Below are 19,878 nucleotides of genomic sequence, written 5' to 3' on the forward strand. Positions count from 1 at the left end.
CACCGACGGCTGGAGGACTGGGAGGGAACCCCCGGGACGCAAGCCCGGCCCCGAGTTAGTGTCCTCGCCGGGGATTCCGGATTAAGTGAGGCTGTTCGGGGAGCGGCCGAGGTGAACCGTAATGAGCCCTTTCAGCCCCGGCTTCGCGGTGCGTGATGTCTCTCTCTGGTTTCCTATCCCTGCTCGTGCAGCCCAAGGTGGCGTTCCGCGGAGGTGCGAATCGCTGCTGGAACCTCAGCGCCGACACCAGCGGCCGGCTAACGGATGTGTTCAGCGGCGTGATGGCCGGCTCCTCTTCCTTCTATGATTGCTACAAAGCGCAGGTGCATTCCTCCGCGCCGCCCCGTGTTAGAGGACGTATTCTAGTCAGAGTCAGCCACCTGAGCCGATTCATTCGGGTGTTTAAACTGCCCCATAACAACATTTCACAGACAGCGTTTGCAGAACACATGCTTTGCTTTGAAAACAAGTTAAGGAATAAGATTTGTAACCCGTCGTTCTTTTCGTTCGTCTTCAGTGGTGTCAGAAATGTACGAAAATACATATTTACTTAGTAAGACCTTAAAAATACTTTTCCCCTCAAGCATTTGTTGTAAATCCGTACAAGCATACTTTTGATAATTTAAAGATGAAATTTTTGTCACTTCTTTATTCTCTGGCTTTCACGGTGACCTTCTTACATTATATACTACCTTTTACCTCACCTAAAACATTTACATTTTGTTAGTCATATTACATTGGTCTGAGGCTAATGTGAGTCATTTTCATTTGAAATTATTTAACCAGGACACCAGTGTTGATATTGTTATACTTTGAATTATAAAAATATCCTGCAATAAGTTATTTAATCCACACATAGCCTTTCAAAGTGTTATGCCCACTGTGCAGATTGAGAAACTGAGGCTCAGAAAGCTTCACTTGTGTCCACAGTGACAAAGCCCAAGTGGGACCCAGGTCTTTTCACTGCCGAGACCAGCATTCCACCGCTCTCTATAATGTTTACATCGCTACTAAAATGTATTTGAATTTATTTTTAGTTATTTTAAGTCTATCAAGGATATAAGTGGTAAATTTTGCAGTTACCTGGATCTAATTAATATGCCAGCCCCAAGTATTTGCATATTTAACTTCTGTAAATGTTTTAACTGAAAGAATCCATATATTTAAAGTATAGTTATGTTTGAATTCACCACATTACTTTAGTTGCTTATTTTATCCTGTAATATAAAATTTAAATCAATCTTTAAAAGATTTAATTTTTCTAATACTCAAAACTTATTTTAAAATGTGAAATGTACTTGAAAGAATTCCCAAAATGTATTTCGTTTCCAGTGCTCTTTACCTCATTTGATATTTGAATATGAAAATGCTCTTTTTGTTTAAGCAACTATTTAAAAATGAACAGCCCTGGCCCATGCGCACAGTGATTAGAGCAACGGCCTGTGCACCCTAAGTTCGCGGGCTTGCGGGTTCTGCGGTTTGATTGCCAGTCAAGGGCATGTACCTGGGTTGCAGGTTTGATCCCTACCTCTCGTGCTGGAGACAACCAATCCGTGCGTCTCTCTCACATCATGTCTCTCGCCCTCCCCCCTCCCTTTCACTCTCTGTATCAGTGGAAAAATATCCTCCACGGGTAAGGATTTAAAAGATGGACAGTTACTTATGGCACTTTGGATACTTCACACCTAAAAGAGAGTTAAGGTGGGCCTATAACAAAAACTTTAGAACTAAAGGAATAAAGTTATGAAAGGTTCTAAAGATAAAAGTTACTAACATCTAGAAAGATAGTTTTTAGTGGCACTCTTAGCAAAATGATTGTAAAATATTTGAGATTCTTGATGGATAATTGGAAGGTATTTTCATATTTTATTATTAAAGTATAAACTCAGTATTGTATGTTTAAAATGTTTCCAATTATGTCTATAAAAACAAAAATTAGGAATATAGGAATAGTTTAAGTATGTCTTCTCTTTTTATGTACATTTTTTTCAAATAGGTTTTTATTGATTTTAGAGAGAGAGAGAAAGGGAGAAAGGAGAGACAGAAAAATGATGAGAGAACCATTAATTGGCCTCCTGCAACAAGCCCTACTGGTGACCTCTGGGTTCATGGGGCATGCTCAACCAACTGAGCCACACTGGCCAGAGCAATGTAAATTTTGATTAAGAGAATAAAAGCAGCCCTGGTTGCCCTTGCCAGTTGCTCAGTGATTAGACCATCCCTTTGGACTGAAGGGTCACGGGTTCGATTTCCAGTCAAGGGCAGTACCTCAGTTGCAGGTTCCCCAGCCCCAGTAGGGGCGCATGCAGGAGACAACTAATCAGTGTTTCTTTTTCTCTCTCTCCTCCTCCTCCCTCCCACTCTCTCTAGAAATCAAAGGGGAAAATATCCTAATATATATCCTTGGGTGAGGATTAAAAAAAGGGGGAATAAAAGCAATTAGAAAAAAATTTTAGTCAGGATTATATTATTCTCTATAAGTACAGAGTGAACAAAAGGTTTACAATTGTTTATATGGAAAATAATATAATAATTAATAATAATACAAGAATAAACTCTGCTTTGGGTACTCACAACTGTAAACCTACTTTTGCCCCACCCTGTATATACCTACTACAAGAATAAACTCTGTTTCGCATACTCACAACAGTAAACCTACAATTTACCCCAGCTTGTATAAAAAAAATCATTTCTACTGTGTTATATCTGGATATTTGTAGTCATTATATTCAGGTTTTATTCCTTATTTGGAGAGTTAAAAATTGTGAACCTATACTTTCAGACTTCTTTAAAGAAGCATTTTCTAGAATAAAATGCATCTAAGTGTTTAATCTTTGCCCTAGCCAGTTAGGCTCAGTGGATAGAGTCTCGGCCTGTGGACCAAAAGGTCCAGGTTTGATTCCGGTCAAGGGCATGTACCTTGGTTGCAGGCTCCTCCGGGCTCATGCAGGAGACAACCAATCAAAGTGTTTCTCTCACATCGTTATTTCTCTGTCTTTTCCTCTCTCTTCCACTCTCTCTCAAAAAAAAAAAATCAATGGAAACATATCCTCAGGTGAGGATTTAAAAAAATAGTAATCTACTAGTATATATATATATAAGCCTAAGCGACCAAATGACTAAACAACCAAACAACCAGTCAACAGGTTGCTATGATGCACACTGACCACCAGGGGACAGACTTTCAACGCACAGGATCGGGCTCCCTCTTGTCTGGATCGGGCCTGCGGGGATCGGGCCAAAACTAGCTACCCGACATCCCCTGAAGGGTCCCAGATTGTGAGAGGGCACAGGCCAGGCTGAGGGTCCCTATTTCAAGTATTTTAAATTATTTTTACTGCTCCTCAATAGTTTTTGGAAGGAGACAGGATTTTAAATAATTAAAATCTTAAAATTCAAACTTTCACCTTATTTACTCAGAGTTCATTATAGAAGTCTTCATGCAAAAAAGAAAAATTAACTGGCATTTTTTCTCCTAATTGTAATAATATCTTTAAATTTTCTGAAGAGATCATAACATTTTATATATCATCTCATTTTTATAATATCTCTTAGAAGTAAAAACGAGACTGAAAATTAAAGATACTGTTTTAAAATGCCCTAGAGCCAGTTGCTCAATGGGTAGAGTATTGGTCTGTGGACTGAAGGGTCCTGGGTTCAATTCCGTGTTCAGGAGGCAACCAATTGATGTGTGTCTCTCACATCTATGTTTTTCTGTCTTTGTCTCTACCCCTCCCTTCCACTCTCTTTAAAAACCACTGGGAAAATATGCTTGGGTGAGATTAACCAAAAATAAAATAAAATAAAATAAAGAAAGTGCCCTAGAATAAGAGTAAGAAGGCCTGGAGTTTGGGTTTTAGTTTTGTCACCTTGGGCTCAGTAACTTGTAGCCTCAGTTTTCTCATTTTTCTGTTTTAATAGAATACACATGTCACAGGGTTGACTGAATACAAGAATGTATATGAAGTTTGTTTGAAATTCTATGTAAATGTACATTAACTTTTTTTTAACAGATTGGGAACATTAAGACTTTTATAAATGATATGTGAAATATAACATTGCTAGTGTCCACATTATGTTCAACAAATTAAAACTGCAATAATTATAGGTGTTTTAGACTAGGTATAAGCAACAAGTACACCCAGGGGTCAGATTAGATCTGCCAAGTGCCTGTTTTGTGTGTGTGTGTTTTGTTTTGTTTTGTTTTTTAAAAAAAACATTTATTGGAATACAGCTGTGTCCATTTGTTTCCATGTTGTCTGTCTATGGTTGTTTCCTTTTTTCTTTTTTTGTAACTCTCATCCACAGATATGTTTTTCCCCATTGATTTTTAGAGAGATTGGGAGGGGGAGAGCGAGAGAGACAGACAGCCCTGGGATCAAACCTGCAATCCAGGTACCTGCCCTTGACCAGGAATTGAACCTGCAAACCAGCCAGGGCTATCTATGGTTGCTTAAAGAGATATTAACGGTCAGCAAACCCTAGTATTTGTTATCTGGCTCTTTACAGAAGAAAATTTGCCAATCCCTAGTATAAAGTAAGCTTAAATGGCTAAGTCTAGATTTGATTTTGTCTCCCAACTCTTACACATGTGTTATTTCCTCCTATTTCTTATACCACTAATATTCTGTAATGTAGTTTTAATATGTCTGATACATAAGCATTTCTTTAAAATTTCAGAGTGAAGACAATGTTGACCTAAGGCAGACCTATACTCCACTTTCTTCATCAACTGAATATGCAAGTTCTGTAGATTCTTCAATTTTCTATGCACCGTGGTCTACTTATGGAGATGATATTAAGCAGCCTTCTAATTCTCAGATTAATGTAAAGAACAGGTAAATTAATAAATTGTATTTTTCAGGCTAAATGAAGTGTTTTTAAGTTTGATTACATGGGAACCCAATTGTATTAGTTCTTTGTTCCCTATATCAGCATTTAATTTTGTTATTAATTTTTGTTATGGCATAATTTTATGTTTATCAAACTTTTAGGAAACCCTAAACTGGGCAGTTATTTATATATAATTTTAGCTTATTGCTGTTTTTTATTGATTAGAGGCATACAATTTTTAGATGTTTTTTTATCCATTCTAAGTGTTCAGTAATTTCTTCCTTCACAAGTACTCAATAAACAAGATTTTTATCCAACATAAGAGACTTAAATTTTTTTTATCCTCACCCGAGGATATGTTTATTGATTTTAGAGAGGAAGGAAAGACAGAGAGAGAAACATCCATGGGATTCCTCCCAGTGCACCCTGACCGGGGATCAAACCCAAAACCTAAGTATGTGCCTTACCCAGGAATAAAACCCTCAACCTTTTGATTTATGGGATGATGCTCCAGTCACTGAGCCACCTTGCCAGAGCTTAATTATTTTTCTATGCAATTCCACAAATAAGGGCCTACTCTGTGCCTAATTCTTTCCTAGTGGAGATAATAGCATTAACATGGCAAATATTTATCCCTGCCTTTATACATTTTACAATACTGATGACGATGATAACTTGCCAGGCACTGCAAGTATAGTGAGGTTAAAAAGAGAAAGTATAGGACATAGGAGCCTAATGCAAAAAGAAGCCTAGGGGGAGTGACATCTACCTTTATTTTAATTACATGTAGGGGAGCATTTGATAGAAGATGATGCATCTTTAGTTTAAGCAGAAAATAATTATTTTTTAAATCTTATTAAACATTAAACTTTTTAAATTTGTGGTAAGTTCTCTATAAAATAGTGATTTTATTAGAAAGATTATATAATGTATAATTCTATCAAAACAAATATTTTTAACTTGATATGTGTTCATTAAAAAATTTAAAACTTTACAAAAATATATAAAGAAAATCAGAAATCCACCTTAACCCTGCCCTCACACTTCCCAATAACAACTATTAATAGTTTATTGTATATTACATTGAATATTTTTAGATATATACTAATACATTATTATATAGAAAGCTTTATATTGAATATTTGTGAAACAACATGATATAGGGGGAAAAGACCGTTTGTTTAGCAAGTAAAAGTTCAGCAAGTCATAAATCCTTGCAAAATAGGTATTTTTTTTTCTTTTTTAAATATATTTTTATTGATTTCGGAGAGGAAGGGAGAGGGAGAAAGAGATAAACACATCAATGATAAGAGAGAATCCTGGATCGGCTGCCTCCTGCACACCTCACACTGGGGATTGAGCCCTTGACCAGAATTGAACCCAGGATCCTTCGATCCACAGGCCGACGCTCTATCCACTGAGCCAAACTGGCTAGGGCTGTTTCTTTTTAAAAAAATATATTTTTAGCCCTAACTGGTTTGGCTCGGTGGATAGAGCGTCGGCCTGCGGGCTGAAGGGTCCCAGGTTCGATTCCAGTCAAGGGCATGTACCTTGGTTGCCGGCAGATCCCCAGTAGGGTGTGTGCAGGAGGCAGCTGATCAATGTTTCTCTCTCATCCATGTTTCTTAATCTATCCCTCTCCCTTCCTCTGTGTAAAAAATCAATAAAATATATTTTTTAAAATATTTTTATTGATTTGAGATAGAGAGGAAGGGAGAGGGATAGAGAGATAGAAACATCAATGAGAGAGAAATATAATCCATCTGCTTCCTCCTTCACTCCCCCTACTGGGGATTAAGCCCTGACTGGGAATCAAACCAGTGACCTCTAATACAAGTTTCTTTTCTTAAATATATTTTTATTTATTTCAGAGAGGAAGGGAGAGGGAAAGATAGAAACATCAATGATGAGAGAGAATCATTGATTGGCTACCTCCTGCATGCCCCCTATTGGGGATAGCAACTCAGTCCACAGGCTGACGCTCTATCCACTTAGCCAAACCAGCTAGGGCTAATACAAGTTTCTTAATATCTCAAATGATCATTCATTCAACAGCTGAATGATTACTAGTACTTGCCCATCTTATGTTATGAAAATGAATGAAATGTTTTGAGTGTTATGCAAATATAAGGTATTTTTATTTCTAAAATGTCCTAACACTATTAAATGTTAGAAACAAAATATGAGAAAACAAGAAGTTACAATTAAAAAAAAAACATATTACTTCTAGGAACAAATTACCCAAAATCCATAGAGGGTAAAAAGGCACCAATTTTTCATCTACTTACGGTTTTTACATTTTTGTATTATTTAGACAATGTTAGTCACCAGGTAGCATTTCAGGTACATGGAACTCCATTCATCTCTTTGGCAAAGACCTAGAGATAGCCCCCAAGTCTTACATTTAAGGGACAACTGCAATAGTGCTGTGGTATCTAGGATGACCATATCACATTTTACTTTATAATCCAATCCTATATAATAAAACCCTAATATGCAAATTGACCGAACAGCGGAACGACTGGTCACTATGATGCACACTGACCACCAAGGGGCAAACATCTGCCCTCCGAGATGGAGGCAACCAACAGGCAGCGGTGGTGGTGGCTATCGGGGGGCAGGGCTGGCTAGTGGATACCCCACCAGTCGACTCCGGCAAACCCGCAAACTGGCAGTCAGACATCCCCTGAGGGACCCACATGCACACACCCCATGCACAAATTTTGTGCACCAGGCCTCTAGTATTTAGTATAAAAAGACAAAAATCAAGCAACAGGTTCACATGGTTTTCAAATTACAAATGAAGAATCTGAGTAACTGTTGATGGGAGGATGTATAATAGGATTGGATATGCTTTCAGGAGCAGCCACAGTACAGTACTAAGCATCATAAGTCAGATTTATATTTTGGTCACCTAAAATGAATTGTGTTTTGGAGAAATAAGAGGTAAGCATACATTGTGAACTAGACAGGATTTGAAATGAAGGAGAGATATTTATGTAACATAGTAAGCTAAAGTGGAAATTATTCTTGAGTTCTTGTTCCTTCTTTATTTGAAATTATGGTATAGATTCAATCCAAATATTTTATAGAAAATAATGGTAAGATAAATCTAGAAATAGAAATCAATATATTGTATTTCAGTGTGAGTAAAATAATTTGTCATGTAATATTTATTTTTTAGGATTCAAACAGAAAGAAATGACTATGGCAGTGAAACAGACTTATATGGACTTGTATCTAACATTTTGGAAGAACAAGATAAGTCACAGCCATATTTTGCTGACGGGTTAGTATATCATATAAGCTATACATTATATAGTGAGCTTTTACATTCATATACAGGATGGTGCAAAAGTAGATTGACAGTTGTGAGTACATGAAACATGGTTTATTCTTGCTATTATTAATTACTGTATTATTTTCCATGCAAACAACTGTAAACCTGTATACTAGATTATCCTATTAACTTTTATTTTTAGTTAATAGAGGATCATCTGAGAGTAGACATCTTAATTCAAATACTTGTTTTTAGAAGTCTTGATTTTGCTGAGATCGTTGCATACAATTAAAAGTTTCAATCTAAGGTTTAATTTGCTATTAAGAACTTTCATTTGGAAAATTATTCTTGCATAATTCAGAGCTATTTCCCTTGAGTTCATGAACTAAAGTGTAGCTTAAAGAGTATAAATTCCAAGGAGAATATATATATATATAGAATAAAACTAGCGTTTCTCCTGTGCAGAAACACATATGGGTTTTATTCATTTGGTAAAAATTTTTTAAATATACAGTGTTTTATTTGGGTGTTAAAGCCATATTACCCAAATGCTTTATTTCATAAATAGGGAAGTATGCAGCATATATGTAACCAAATAAAATACTTTAATTTCAATAATAGTTTCAACAAAAACACATCTTTTTTCATTGAAAAAATTGTGGCCAACAACACTTTTTGTATTATGTAATAACCTAATTTGTATTATGTAATAACCTAATTAAAGGAAAAACTTAACTTTGTTTTCTGTTTACTATAGATAAAATATTATGTAAGACTATGCAGTCATCAGCCTCAGGCCTTAGTTAATGCCTCTTGGAAAAGTATAATGAAGACATAAGAGAATTATTTAAATGTAATGGTAGCGTATAAGACAAAGTTGAAAAGGATTAGAGAACGGGGAGGTGGGTGAGATAAATGTTATTGAAAACCTTTCCTACCTTTTCTACTAAGGACATAAAATCTTTTAAAGCCTAAGTTGTAATTAAATATATTTACTTGTTCTAGGACCTGCTCCTCCAATTTAAAGTCAGTTTGGCCAGTGAACACAAGCAGATTTGCAGATCACCATGACCTGTTAACAGAAACCAAAAGGCCAATAGATACAGCCATCTCTCAGCAAGCTTTTTATTCTGGTGAATCTGTGTCAGCAGTGGAAAAGCAGTACCTGCATAATAGTAATCTCACACCACAACAAAAAATAGATGAACTTTATCATGGATTTACTGGTTTAGACCTTGAAGAACAATGGATGTACCCCTCACGAAGTGATCATTCTAATTGTTATAATATTCAGACAAATGATACAGCTAAGGCAACATTCCAAGAATATCCATTTGTCAAAAACTGTTTTACACCACAAGCTGGCCTCTCTGAGGTCATGAAAGAATCAGGACCTGATACTTACCCTTATGGAAGAGAGAAAATGTGTGTTAAAAGTCTTGAAGCACCATTACAGCAAAAAAGGGCAGAGATATTTCTTTCCCAGTTTAATAGATACAATGAAAATGCAGATTATTGTAGATACCCAGAATATGCTCATCCTAATAAGGCTAAACTTACTAAGTGTTCAAATTTTAGTGTCCAAGATAGTAAAAAATTAGCCAATGGCACACCTGAAACACCAACTGTAGAAGCAGACAGCTACACAAAGTTATTTCAGGTTAAACCAGCAAATCAGAAAAAAATGGAAGAGACAATACCTGACCAGCAGAATTTCACATTTCCAAAAACTACACCACACCTGACAGAAAAACAGTTTGCAAAGGAAGCAGCATTCACTGCTGACTTTGGCTTAAAATCAGAATATGGACTAAAACCTCATACAGTTTGTCCAGCTAATAATGATTTCACTAATGTCACAGAAAAGCAACAGTTTGCTAAAGCTGACCCCCCAAATTCTGAGTATTTTAAATCAGTGACTTTATTGTCAAACTCAGCAACATCTTCAGGAGGTATCAACTTAAATAGGCCAACTTGGATGAATGTCCACACAAAAAGTAACGCTCCTATTCCTTATCGAAATCAAGGTAACTTGATGAAATTAAATAGTCATTTAAGTGCAGCTTCAAAAGGTTCTAACCATTCTTCAGATTTTCCCCAACTATCATCCACAAATTTAACTCCAAATAGCAATATGTTTCAGAAGTATTGCCAAGAAAATCCTTCAGCATTTTCTAGTTTTGATTTCAATTATAATAGTGCAGAAAGAATTCAACCTGTCAATCACATGGAAGGACTGACAAAGACTGCGGAAGAAAATCTCTTTGAATTGGTTACCGATAAAAAAATAAAGCAGCCAAACGGATTTTGTGATAATTACTCAGTTCAGCAGTATGGGATCATTGAAAATGTAAACAAACATAATTTTCAAACTAAGCCTCAGAGTGGACATTATGATCCTGAGGAAGGTCCAAAGCATTTAGATGCATTATCTCAAAATACTTATCAAGATTTGTTGGAGGCACAGAGTCATTTTAATAGCCATAGACAGGGAAGTGGAGACAACAATATTAATAGCCGTGTGAATCGCACACAGGCGTCATGTTTTTCTAATTATATGATGGGAGATGTAAGGCATAATCAGAGTTTTCAACAACTTGGTTCAAATGGGTTTCCCCTAAGATCCACCCACCCATTTGGCCATTCAGTTGTTCCACTCTTGGATTCCTATGATTTGTTTTCTTATGATGACTTAAGCCATTTATACCCTTATTTTAATGATATGATGTATGGTGATAATTCCTTTTCTGGTTTTGTGCCAACTTTCGGATTTCAAAGACCAATTAAAACCCGTAGTGGACCAGCCAGTGAACTTCATATTCGTCTAGAAGAATGCTATGAACAATGGAGAGCATTAGAAAAAGAGAGAAAAAAGGTAACACAAAGCTATCCAGTTAGGAGTAACATAGTATGTCCCCTACATCATCTTTTGTTTACCTTAGTGTACTTTGAGTACTTGCTTTATTTCTAAGCTGAATTCTTCTCTAATGGGCAATATTTGTTAAATCCATGACTATAAGGAATTAAGTGATTTAAAGTCAAAAGTCTGGTGTTGGGAGGAATGGAGACATCTGTAATAGTGTCACCAATAAAAATAAAGTTTAAAATAAATATGTAAAGAATGAAAAACTAAAAAAGTTTGGGGTTAAAAAGAATTGTTACTTATGTAAAGTTTATTTTGCCAATGAAGTAGACTTTTTCCCTAATGGGTTAAAAGTTAATTTCTTTTAATTTTTAAAGTATTAAACTGTTGGAGTGTCCAGGTATTTTATTTGTATTAAGTATGACAGAAAAATACTATGGTTTGTATTTGCTGCCTTTTGATACCAAAACAATTATTTAAAGGAGTAATTTTCAATCTGTTGCTTAGGCCTAAGAAAAATATTAATATTGAATCATATTTGGAAAATTCTTCCTCTAAAAATTACATAATTTTTTACAGACTGAATTGGCCCTTGCCAAGAATTACCCAGGAAAAAAAGTATCCAGTACTAACAATACTCCAATTCCAAGGCTGACTTCCAACCCATCTAGAGTTGATCGCTTAATTGTGGATGAACTTCGAGAACAAGCCAGGGTAAGCTATAAAAACTTCCCAATAGTGGACTTTTAAATTGCTTGATAAATTCTTAAAACATTTCAGTAAGTTAGAATTCTAAAGGATTTTTAAATCACACTTATGTGTAACTCTTTTAAGTATATTCTTTTCCATGTTTGGTCCTAGAACTGATTAATATTTAGAAAAGGGGAAATAGCCCCACTCAATTATTTAAAGCTAGGTTTAATAACTTAAATGGTTCCTCTTCAAACCCAAATTGGCAGTGGAGATAATCAACAGAAAGAATTTTTTTAAAGCAAAACCATTTTGAATATTATTTATAGGGAAAGTCCCATTTCTTGGTCACAAACATTTGTTTTCTAGTGTGATGAGCAAGCTGTGCTTGCATTATACAGGATGGTAAATAGGGAATTACCATATTTCATTTCTTAACCCTGTATTCTTGTTATTCAACAAATAAGTATGCACATCAGTGTATTAAATACTGATAAACTGATGTATGTAGGTATGCATACTTTTATAAAACAGCCTTGTTTGGGGAAAGTAGTATGTCACTTCAAATAAAATGTTGTAGCCCTAACCGGTTTGGCTCAGTGGATAGAGCGTTGGCCTGCGGACTGAAGGGTCCCAGGTTCGATTCCGGTCAAGGGCATGTACGTTGGTTGCAGGCACATCCTCAGTGTGGGGTGTGCAGGAGGCAGCTGATCAATGTTTCTCTCTCATCGATGTTTCTAGCTCTCTATCCCTCAACCTTCCTCTCTATAAAATATCAATAAAATATATTAAAAACAAAACAATAAAATGTTGTATAAAATACTGATATGAAGTCCTTTTGTAATTTAAGAAATTATTGTTCCTGCCCTAACCGGTTTGGCTCAGTGGATAAAGCGTCGGCCTGTGGACTCAAGGGTCGCAGGTTCGATTCCGGTCAAGGGCATGTACTTTGGTTTCGGGCACACACCCAGTAGGGAGTGTGCAGGAAGCAGCTGATCGATGTTTCTCTCTCATCGATGTTTTTAACTCTCTATCCCTCTCCCTTTCTCTCTAAAAAAAATCAATAAAAAATATTTTTTAAAAAATTATTGTTCCTATTATCTCTTTTGTAATTTCAGGATTTTCTAATCAATTTTAATAGAGTAAGATAAAATTTTTTCTTTTTTATATTCCTCTCTTAAAAAGCATAGCTTTCTAAGTAAAATCTGATGAAGATTCCTGAGAAAAAGCATGCAGTGAAATAGGGTGCTTTTATGATTGAGTGAAAGCCACTTTAGGAATTAGAAAAATCAACATAAGTCTGTTTTATTGAACATCAGTTTCTTACTTTGTACCATGCTGTCTTAAAAATATAGATATGAACTATTTCAGTGGAAAGTATTGACTTTACCTAGCTTTCAGCCTGGGTCAGTTGAGATTCTTTCATCAAATTTGTAAATTTGTACAATGGAATTTATCAATGTGTATAGCCAAATACTGAGATGGATTACAGCCAGATGTTATGTTAATGAAAACTTCAGTCTCTTATTATATTTTCTTAATACCATTCCAAGTTAAGACTCCTTTTTCTCAGTAATACATGTCTCAGCAATAAATCAAAGGATTGCAAACTGTGGATGTTAAGAAATATACTTTTACCAGTTTTTAAAAAAATTTTTATTTTTATTGATTTCAGAGTGGAAGGGAGAGGGAGAGAGAGAGAAACATCAATAATGAGAATCATTGATTGGCTGCCTCCTGCACACCCCCACTGGGGACTGAGCCCGCAACCCAGGCATATGCCCTTGACCGCAATTGAACCCAGAACCCTTCAGTCCCCAGGCTGACGCTCCATCCACTAAGCCAAACCAGCTAGGGCTTACCAGCTTTGGTAATGTGTCACAATAAGTTAGAAGGTTATGTTTATAGCTGCCATAATTTTTTAAATTATATTTAGCAACATTAGGTCAATAATATATAAAGGGGAAAATATTTTCACATGTACTATTTTCTAGTATGCTAGTTTTATAGAATTCTGAAAAGAAATCTTTTAAAAGTTTATTAAAAATCACCAGTGCAAATTTCTTTTTTACACTTATCACTTATTCAAAATGATTGTCTTATTTGAAAAATATGTAATTAAAAGTTCATTGGAATATTTGATAATGGTTTTTTTTCCTGTTATCATCCCTTCAAGGATCTAGCTGGTTGTACAATTGGGAGGAAAATATTTAGAACCTGTACACTTTGTTTTCTCTATGGGCCTAAACTCCTATTTCAAAGAAACTTGATATGAATGTGAGGGTAGAGGCATTGATTCAGATGCCTTCAGCTTCTTGATAGGTATTTTACTACTCTTTCCAATCACTGAACACCAAGTGCTTATGTGAATTTTAAAGATTTTTTAAATTGATTTTTGGAAAGAGGGAGAGGGAGAGAAACATCGACTGGCTGCCTCCTGCATGCCCCCCACCGGGATCAAACCTGCAATCCTGGGCTTGTGCCCTGACTGAAAAACAAACCTGTAATCCTTCGGTGCAAAGGACAACACCCAACCAACTGAGCCACACTGGTCAGGGCAATTTTAAATCATTTAGTTCCCAAGGGCAATTACTCAAAAAGTTCTCTTTCCTTACACCTTCCAAGGTTAGAATTTGGGAAACAAGTTAGGAATATGAAACATACTCCCCTTACTGATCTAATATACCAGTGCCCTTTTAAAAGTGTAATTAACCAGAAGATTGAGAGATTTCCTATTTTTTCTTAGCAGTTCTGATAATTATAGGATTTATTTTTTTATTATTTCAATTTAAGTCAACATTTTCTGGATTATGGATTCTTTAAAACTGCCACTAGCTCAGTATCATTATCTGAATGTTTCTGATTTCCAAAAGGAGAACACTAGAGGCCCACAAAGGACTTGCTGAAGTGAGGATTAATCAGTCTAGGATTTCTCCCTTTTAGCTTATTTTTCCCCCCTTTATAGTATCTCCTAATAACACTATTTGCCAAAAACAGTGTTGGATCTTATATTTGCACTTAACTGTTAATGACATGGGAACGTTTGAATGTTTGACTTTTCCATTGTTGTTTATTCCCATCAATTGATTACCTAAAAGCTTTTAGAATTAACAAATACAAGTAGGTACAAAAGACAGACTTTCCATCTTTGTAACCCTCAACATGGTATCAGGACACAATAGGCATTCAATTATTTTTTTATTTTATTTTTTTAAATATGTTTTATTGATTTTCTACAGAGAGGAAGGGAGAGGGATAGTCAGAAACATCAATGAGAGAGAAACATTGATCAGCCGCCTCCTGCACGCCCCCTCACTGGGGATGTGCCCGAAACCAAGGTACACGCCCCTGACCGGAATCGAACCCGGGACCCCTGAGTCGGCAGGCCGACGCTCTATCCACGGAGCCAAACCAGTTCTGACTAGGCATTCAATTATTTATTGAATAAATATTATTACTCTCATGTCTATTCTGCTTTTTTGAAGATTTGTTTTTACTTAAGTTAATGACAGGCAATGTGGTTACATGCCTTATCAAAATTTAAAATCTTTCCCTCAGGTTGTAACTTTACTAGGCAAGATGGAACGTCTTCGAAGCTCTCCCCTTCATGCCAATATCTCTACTGCTCTTGATAGACACTTGGAATCCATTCACATTGTACAGTCACGTAGAAAGGATGAAATTGTTAATGCTTCAAATCGTCAAAAGCAAGGAGTTCCTAGATGCCAAGATGACAGAGGTACAAATATTAATGCATATTATTTTGATAAGGCAATGAGATAGTTTGAATGTTAATAAAATCAGATTCTAAGGTTAAAAGGTCAGAATCCTAAAATTTACACTTATCTAAAGAATAAATTGGTAAAGATGCCCACATAATCTACTCCAAAAGTACCTTGATCTGTTTTGTTAACTTGATCCACTTATAATTCCATCAAAGTCTGTGTTACACCCAAAGCATAGTCATCATACAAGCCAGAATAAAGTGTCAACACTTTTAAGTACATATTAAGTCAAGAACTTTGATTAATTTAGTCAATACCTACCCACCCTTCTTTTATAAAAATTACTAGAGGCCCAGTGCATGAAATTCATGCATGGGTAGGGCCCCTAGGCCTAGCCGATGATCAAGGCCAATCGGGGCCTTCCAGCTGCTGGCTGGGGCCATCCTTCATTCTGCACCACCACCCCTGGTGGTCAGTGCAAGTCATAGCAAGCGATCGAACTCATGGTTGAACTCCCTAGGGGACCCTTTGCATATTAGCCTTTTATATATATATATAGATGATGTTTGATCATTTAGTAGCTCAGCGCTGGGCTTTAAGAGGTAAGGGAAACTTAAATGGTAGCTAATGTGAACTGACTCTAAATGTTTCTTTTACAGATGTTTTTGCCCTTGCTGCAGCAATTAAAGAGATGTGTGTGGCTACTCGGAAGGCACGCACTACTCTGTGGTGTGCACTGCAGATGACCTTGCCTAAAACAGCCAATACAACTGGCCAAACAGATGTGGAAAAGGCTTTACAAGATATAGTAAACTGTGAAGATAAAGTCCATGAAAGCATAAATAGTAGCAATCCAATGAATCAGAGAGGTGATGCAAACAAACATTAAGGAAATGCCAGCAGAAAGAATAAAAAGCTAATAAGTAAATGTATCAAGACATGCTAAACAATTGTAATGAACTTGTCAAACTTGAAAATTTCAATGCATTTTTTCAGATTTAGAGTTTAATATCTTAATGAAGTCTAGCTTCAATTTAAAAATCTATTTGGAATGAATCAGATATAGTTTAAAGTGAACTCAAAGGGAACGTTGGACTACTCAGAGTTCTGAGTAGTCGAAGATAAGTTTAAGCAAATTAAATATTTCCTAACAGCTAAAGTATTGCTTAAACCTATTCTGCAGTGCAGGTAAATGCAAATGTGAAATTCTTCTAGAAGATAAGTTTCATTTAGGTCTGCCTTAGTAAGTATAATTCCAAATAATGAATCTAAATGACTGTAACCCAATTATGGCTACAGTCTAGTAACCAAGACAAGTTTTGATTGTGATTTAAAAGTGTTTTCCTTACAAAACTGGATAATACCTAGGAAACAAAGGAAAACAAGAATGAACCCAATATTCATGTAAATTTTTAATATTTAAACTACTACCATATTTATAATTTGAAATCTTAGTGCCTAAGTATATGGAGGGAAATGCATCTGATTCTCCTAAATTAGTGATAAAAGTGCCAGTGTAAAAACCATGCAAGTTACTGAATATAAAATCTGTTCAAATCATTTGTGTATATTCTTAAAATTTAATTATACTATCGATTATTAAATATTTCCAATTTTAAAGTATTTACATTGAATCGAAACAAAACAGTTCCTTTATCTGGATCTTTTAGATTTGATGCACAGTAACTAAAATAATGACTATTGTTTTAATACCCTTAGTTGCTGCCTTTTATGAGGGTATCACGAAGTTTTAAAATGTATTTTTTAAGGTTAGCCTTTAACTAGTTTAGTTTGCAATTGGTTAGTGTCTATTTTGTGTAGTTGTGTTCATTAGTTTGCTTCTGTATTTTTTAAGAGCTCTTGAAAGCTTGGCTTTTTCTGTTTCTCATCACTTAATATCTTTGTATGGAACCCAAGTAATTTATTCATTAATATGAAATGTTGATATTATGTGACTCAGATCTTGGGTTTTAACATTTCTAGCATGAGTTAAACTATGATATAATGTACTGATGAAATTTAATTGAACTATCCTTGACTAGAAACACTGATGTTTTAAATGTTGGTGTTTTTCCTAGTTTTAGAAATCCTGGTATAAAAAGAGTGTAATCACACCACATAAATTTTCTTTAGATGATGTGCGGAAGAAACTGATTGAGAGATTTCAGGAGTAACTGTGGGGAGAAACATTTTGATCACTGATATGCCTTAGAACTACCAAATTAATTACATTGAAGGTAGTCAAATAAAATAGATCACCCCACCACAGTCACTGCATAGAAAGTGGTTAAGTTTGACATAAGACATGTTGGATGTTATAACAAATATTGTACTAATTTAGTCTCTCAGGAAAAGAAAATAAATTATTTTGTTGAAAATATTTGGTTTCATTTTTTACATTTGTATTAGTTTATAACGAAAAGTCACTCATGTCAGAATACCAAATTTCAGCCCTGGCTGGTTTGGCTCAGTGGATAGAGCATCCACCTGCAGACTGAAGGGTCCCGGGTTCGATTTCAGTCAAGGGCACGTCTGGGTTGCGTGCTCAATCCCCAGTAGGGGGTGTCCAGGAGGCAACCAATCAATGATTCTCATCATTGATGTTTCTCTCTCTCTTTTCCTCTCCCTTCCTCTCTGAAATCAATAAAAATATATATTTTTTAAAAACACCAAATTTCATTTAACTGATAAAAACTGGTTTTAAGTTTTCAATTTCATTACAATTAACACATAAGTAAAAATGTTGGTAGACTCCCTAACCAGTTTGGCTCAGTGGATAAGAGCATCGGCCTGCGGACTCAAGGGTCCCAGGTTCGATTCCAGTCAAGGGCATGTACCTTGGTTGCAGGCACATCCCCAGTAGGGGGTGTGCAGGAGGCAGCTGATCGATGTTTCTCTCTCATTGATGCTTCTAACTCTCCATCCTTCTCCCTTCCTCTGTAAAAAGTCAATAAAATATATTTTTTAAAAATGTTGGTAGACAAACCAGTATCATTCATATTATCTTTTAATCTAACCTTACCTCCTTCAAGATGAAACTTCTGCTCCCACTTTATGCTGATCCAGGCAAACTAGGGTAAAAATTCTAGGGAAGCTTTGACATGATAGTGGTCAAAATGAAACATTAGTCCATTAACAAAAACCAAACATAAAAGTTCTTGGAAATTTCATTAATCATGTCACCCTGTAGGTAATTCTCAAATTAGTTGGTTGTCCCTTTCTATGGTATACCTGCTAATGGATGGCTCTTATGTATTGTACTTCTGAATTACAACCTATGAAAACTTTATAAACTTAGTATCACACAAGACTTGTAGTGAAACATAAAATTGATGCTCCCATCATTTCTAATCCAAAAGAATTTGGCATATACTCAAAATTTTTTAAAAATTAGAAAAAGCGACATAGAAGCAAGGAACAGATTGTCGAACCTGAGGGAAGGTGAGGAAGGGTAGGTGGGTGGGAAGAGATCAACCAAAGAACTTGTATGCATATATGCATAACCCATGGACACAGACAATAGGGTGGTAAAGGCCTGGGGTAGGGGATAGGGACAAGCTAGAAGAGGTCAATGAGGGAAAAGGGGGGACCTATGAATATTTTCAACAATAAAGATTTTTTAAAAATAGGAAAAGTACTTTTTATAAAAGTGAGTGAAAACTACCTTGAATTATATCAGTGTTTTTCCCATTTGAATGGGAATTAATTATTACTGAAATCCCAAATGTGGCTTTAAAGTATCAATCATACCATGTGATATTGTTTAAAATTTGTCTTTTGCAATATTGAACATTTTAGATGTAAAGGATTTGTTAGCACTTGAGTTAAATGAATAAACTTAAAGCCTAATGAACTAAAAAAATAATAATAATAAGCCTAATGAGCTGATCTTTTTTTTTCTGTTTAAACATTAGTTCAAGTGTACACTTAACATACATTGAGCCAAAAGACATTAACGGGTTCCAAAAATTGCCAGCCCTGGGGCTCTAATCAAAAACCATGGAAGCTTCTGCTTAACTCCACACAAAGAACCCAAAGAACAACATGCCATGGTCTAAATGGGCTTGTGCCATACCACTTTAAAAGAGCAGATATGAGCTAGCAAACAACAAAAAGACTGGCCATGCAGCCAAACACCACTGATCATAAACACCAAACTGATGCATACATAATAGCATCCCAGAAGAAAGAATTAACTGCTGCTATAGCAGATTGAAACAAGTACCCTTCAGGGGTCCATGGATATAACCCAACTCTGATCCAGAGACCCAATCAAGGTGAGAATCAACCAAAAATAAGGATTTACTAAATTAAAATACACGCTATCTGTAAACACAGGCTATTGCTGTTGCCACATAAAGCTCTATAATTCCAACAGTACTTCAAAGCCAATTTACTGACTTTCCAAAACACAAAGTAATCTTTCTGATCTCCTAATACCCAACCTCACAGAAAGGAAATCTGAGGCAGAGAATTTATGGATTTCA

At 35.7% G+C, this 19,878-nt stretch overlaps 1 protein-coding gene across 1 annotated transcript in view; it reads left to right on the forward strand.

The window, feature by feature from the left end:
• Window positions 1-17,901, forward strand: part of MEIOC (meiosis specific with coiled-coil domain) — an 18,267-nt gene extending 366 nt beyond the window's left edge. The window contains exons 2-8 of the mRNA XM_005863848.2: window positions 192-323; window positions 4,681-4,838; window positions 8,018-8,122; window positions 9,119-10,988; window positions 11,556-11,690; window positions 15,225-15,405; window positions 16,051-17,901. Coding sequence (XP_005863910.1) covers window positions 192-323; window positions 4,681-4,838; window positions 8,018-8,122; window positions 9,119-10,988; window positions 11,556-11,690; window positions 15,225-15,405; window positions 16,051-16,280 — 2,811 coding nt within the window. The 3' untranslated portion in view covers window positions 16,281-17,901. The remainder of the gene's footprint in view (window positions 1-191; window positions 324-4,680; window positions 4,839-8,017; window positions 8,123-9,118; window positions 10,989-11,555; window positions 11,691-15,224; window positions 15,406-16,050) is intronic.
• The last annotated feature ends 1,977 nt before the right edge of the window (window positions 17,902-19,878 follow it).

Source organism: Myotis brandtii, unplaced genomic scaffold (assembly GCF_000412655.1).
Source record: "Myotis brandtii unplaced genomic scaffold, ASM41265v1 scaffold1814, whole genome shotgun sequence".
Taxonomy (NCBI): Eukaryota; Metazoa; Chordata; class Mammalia; order Chiroptera; family Vespertilionidae; genus Myotis; species Myotis brandtii.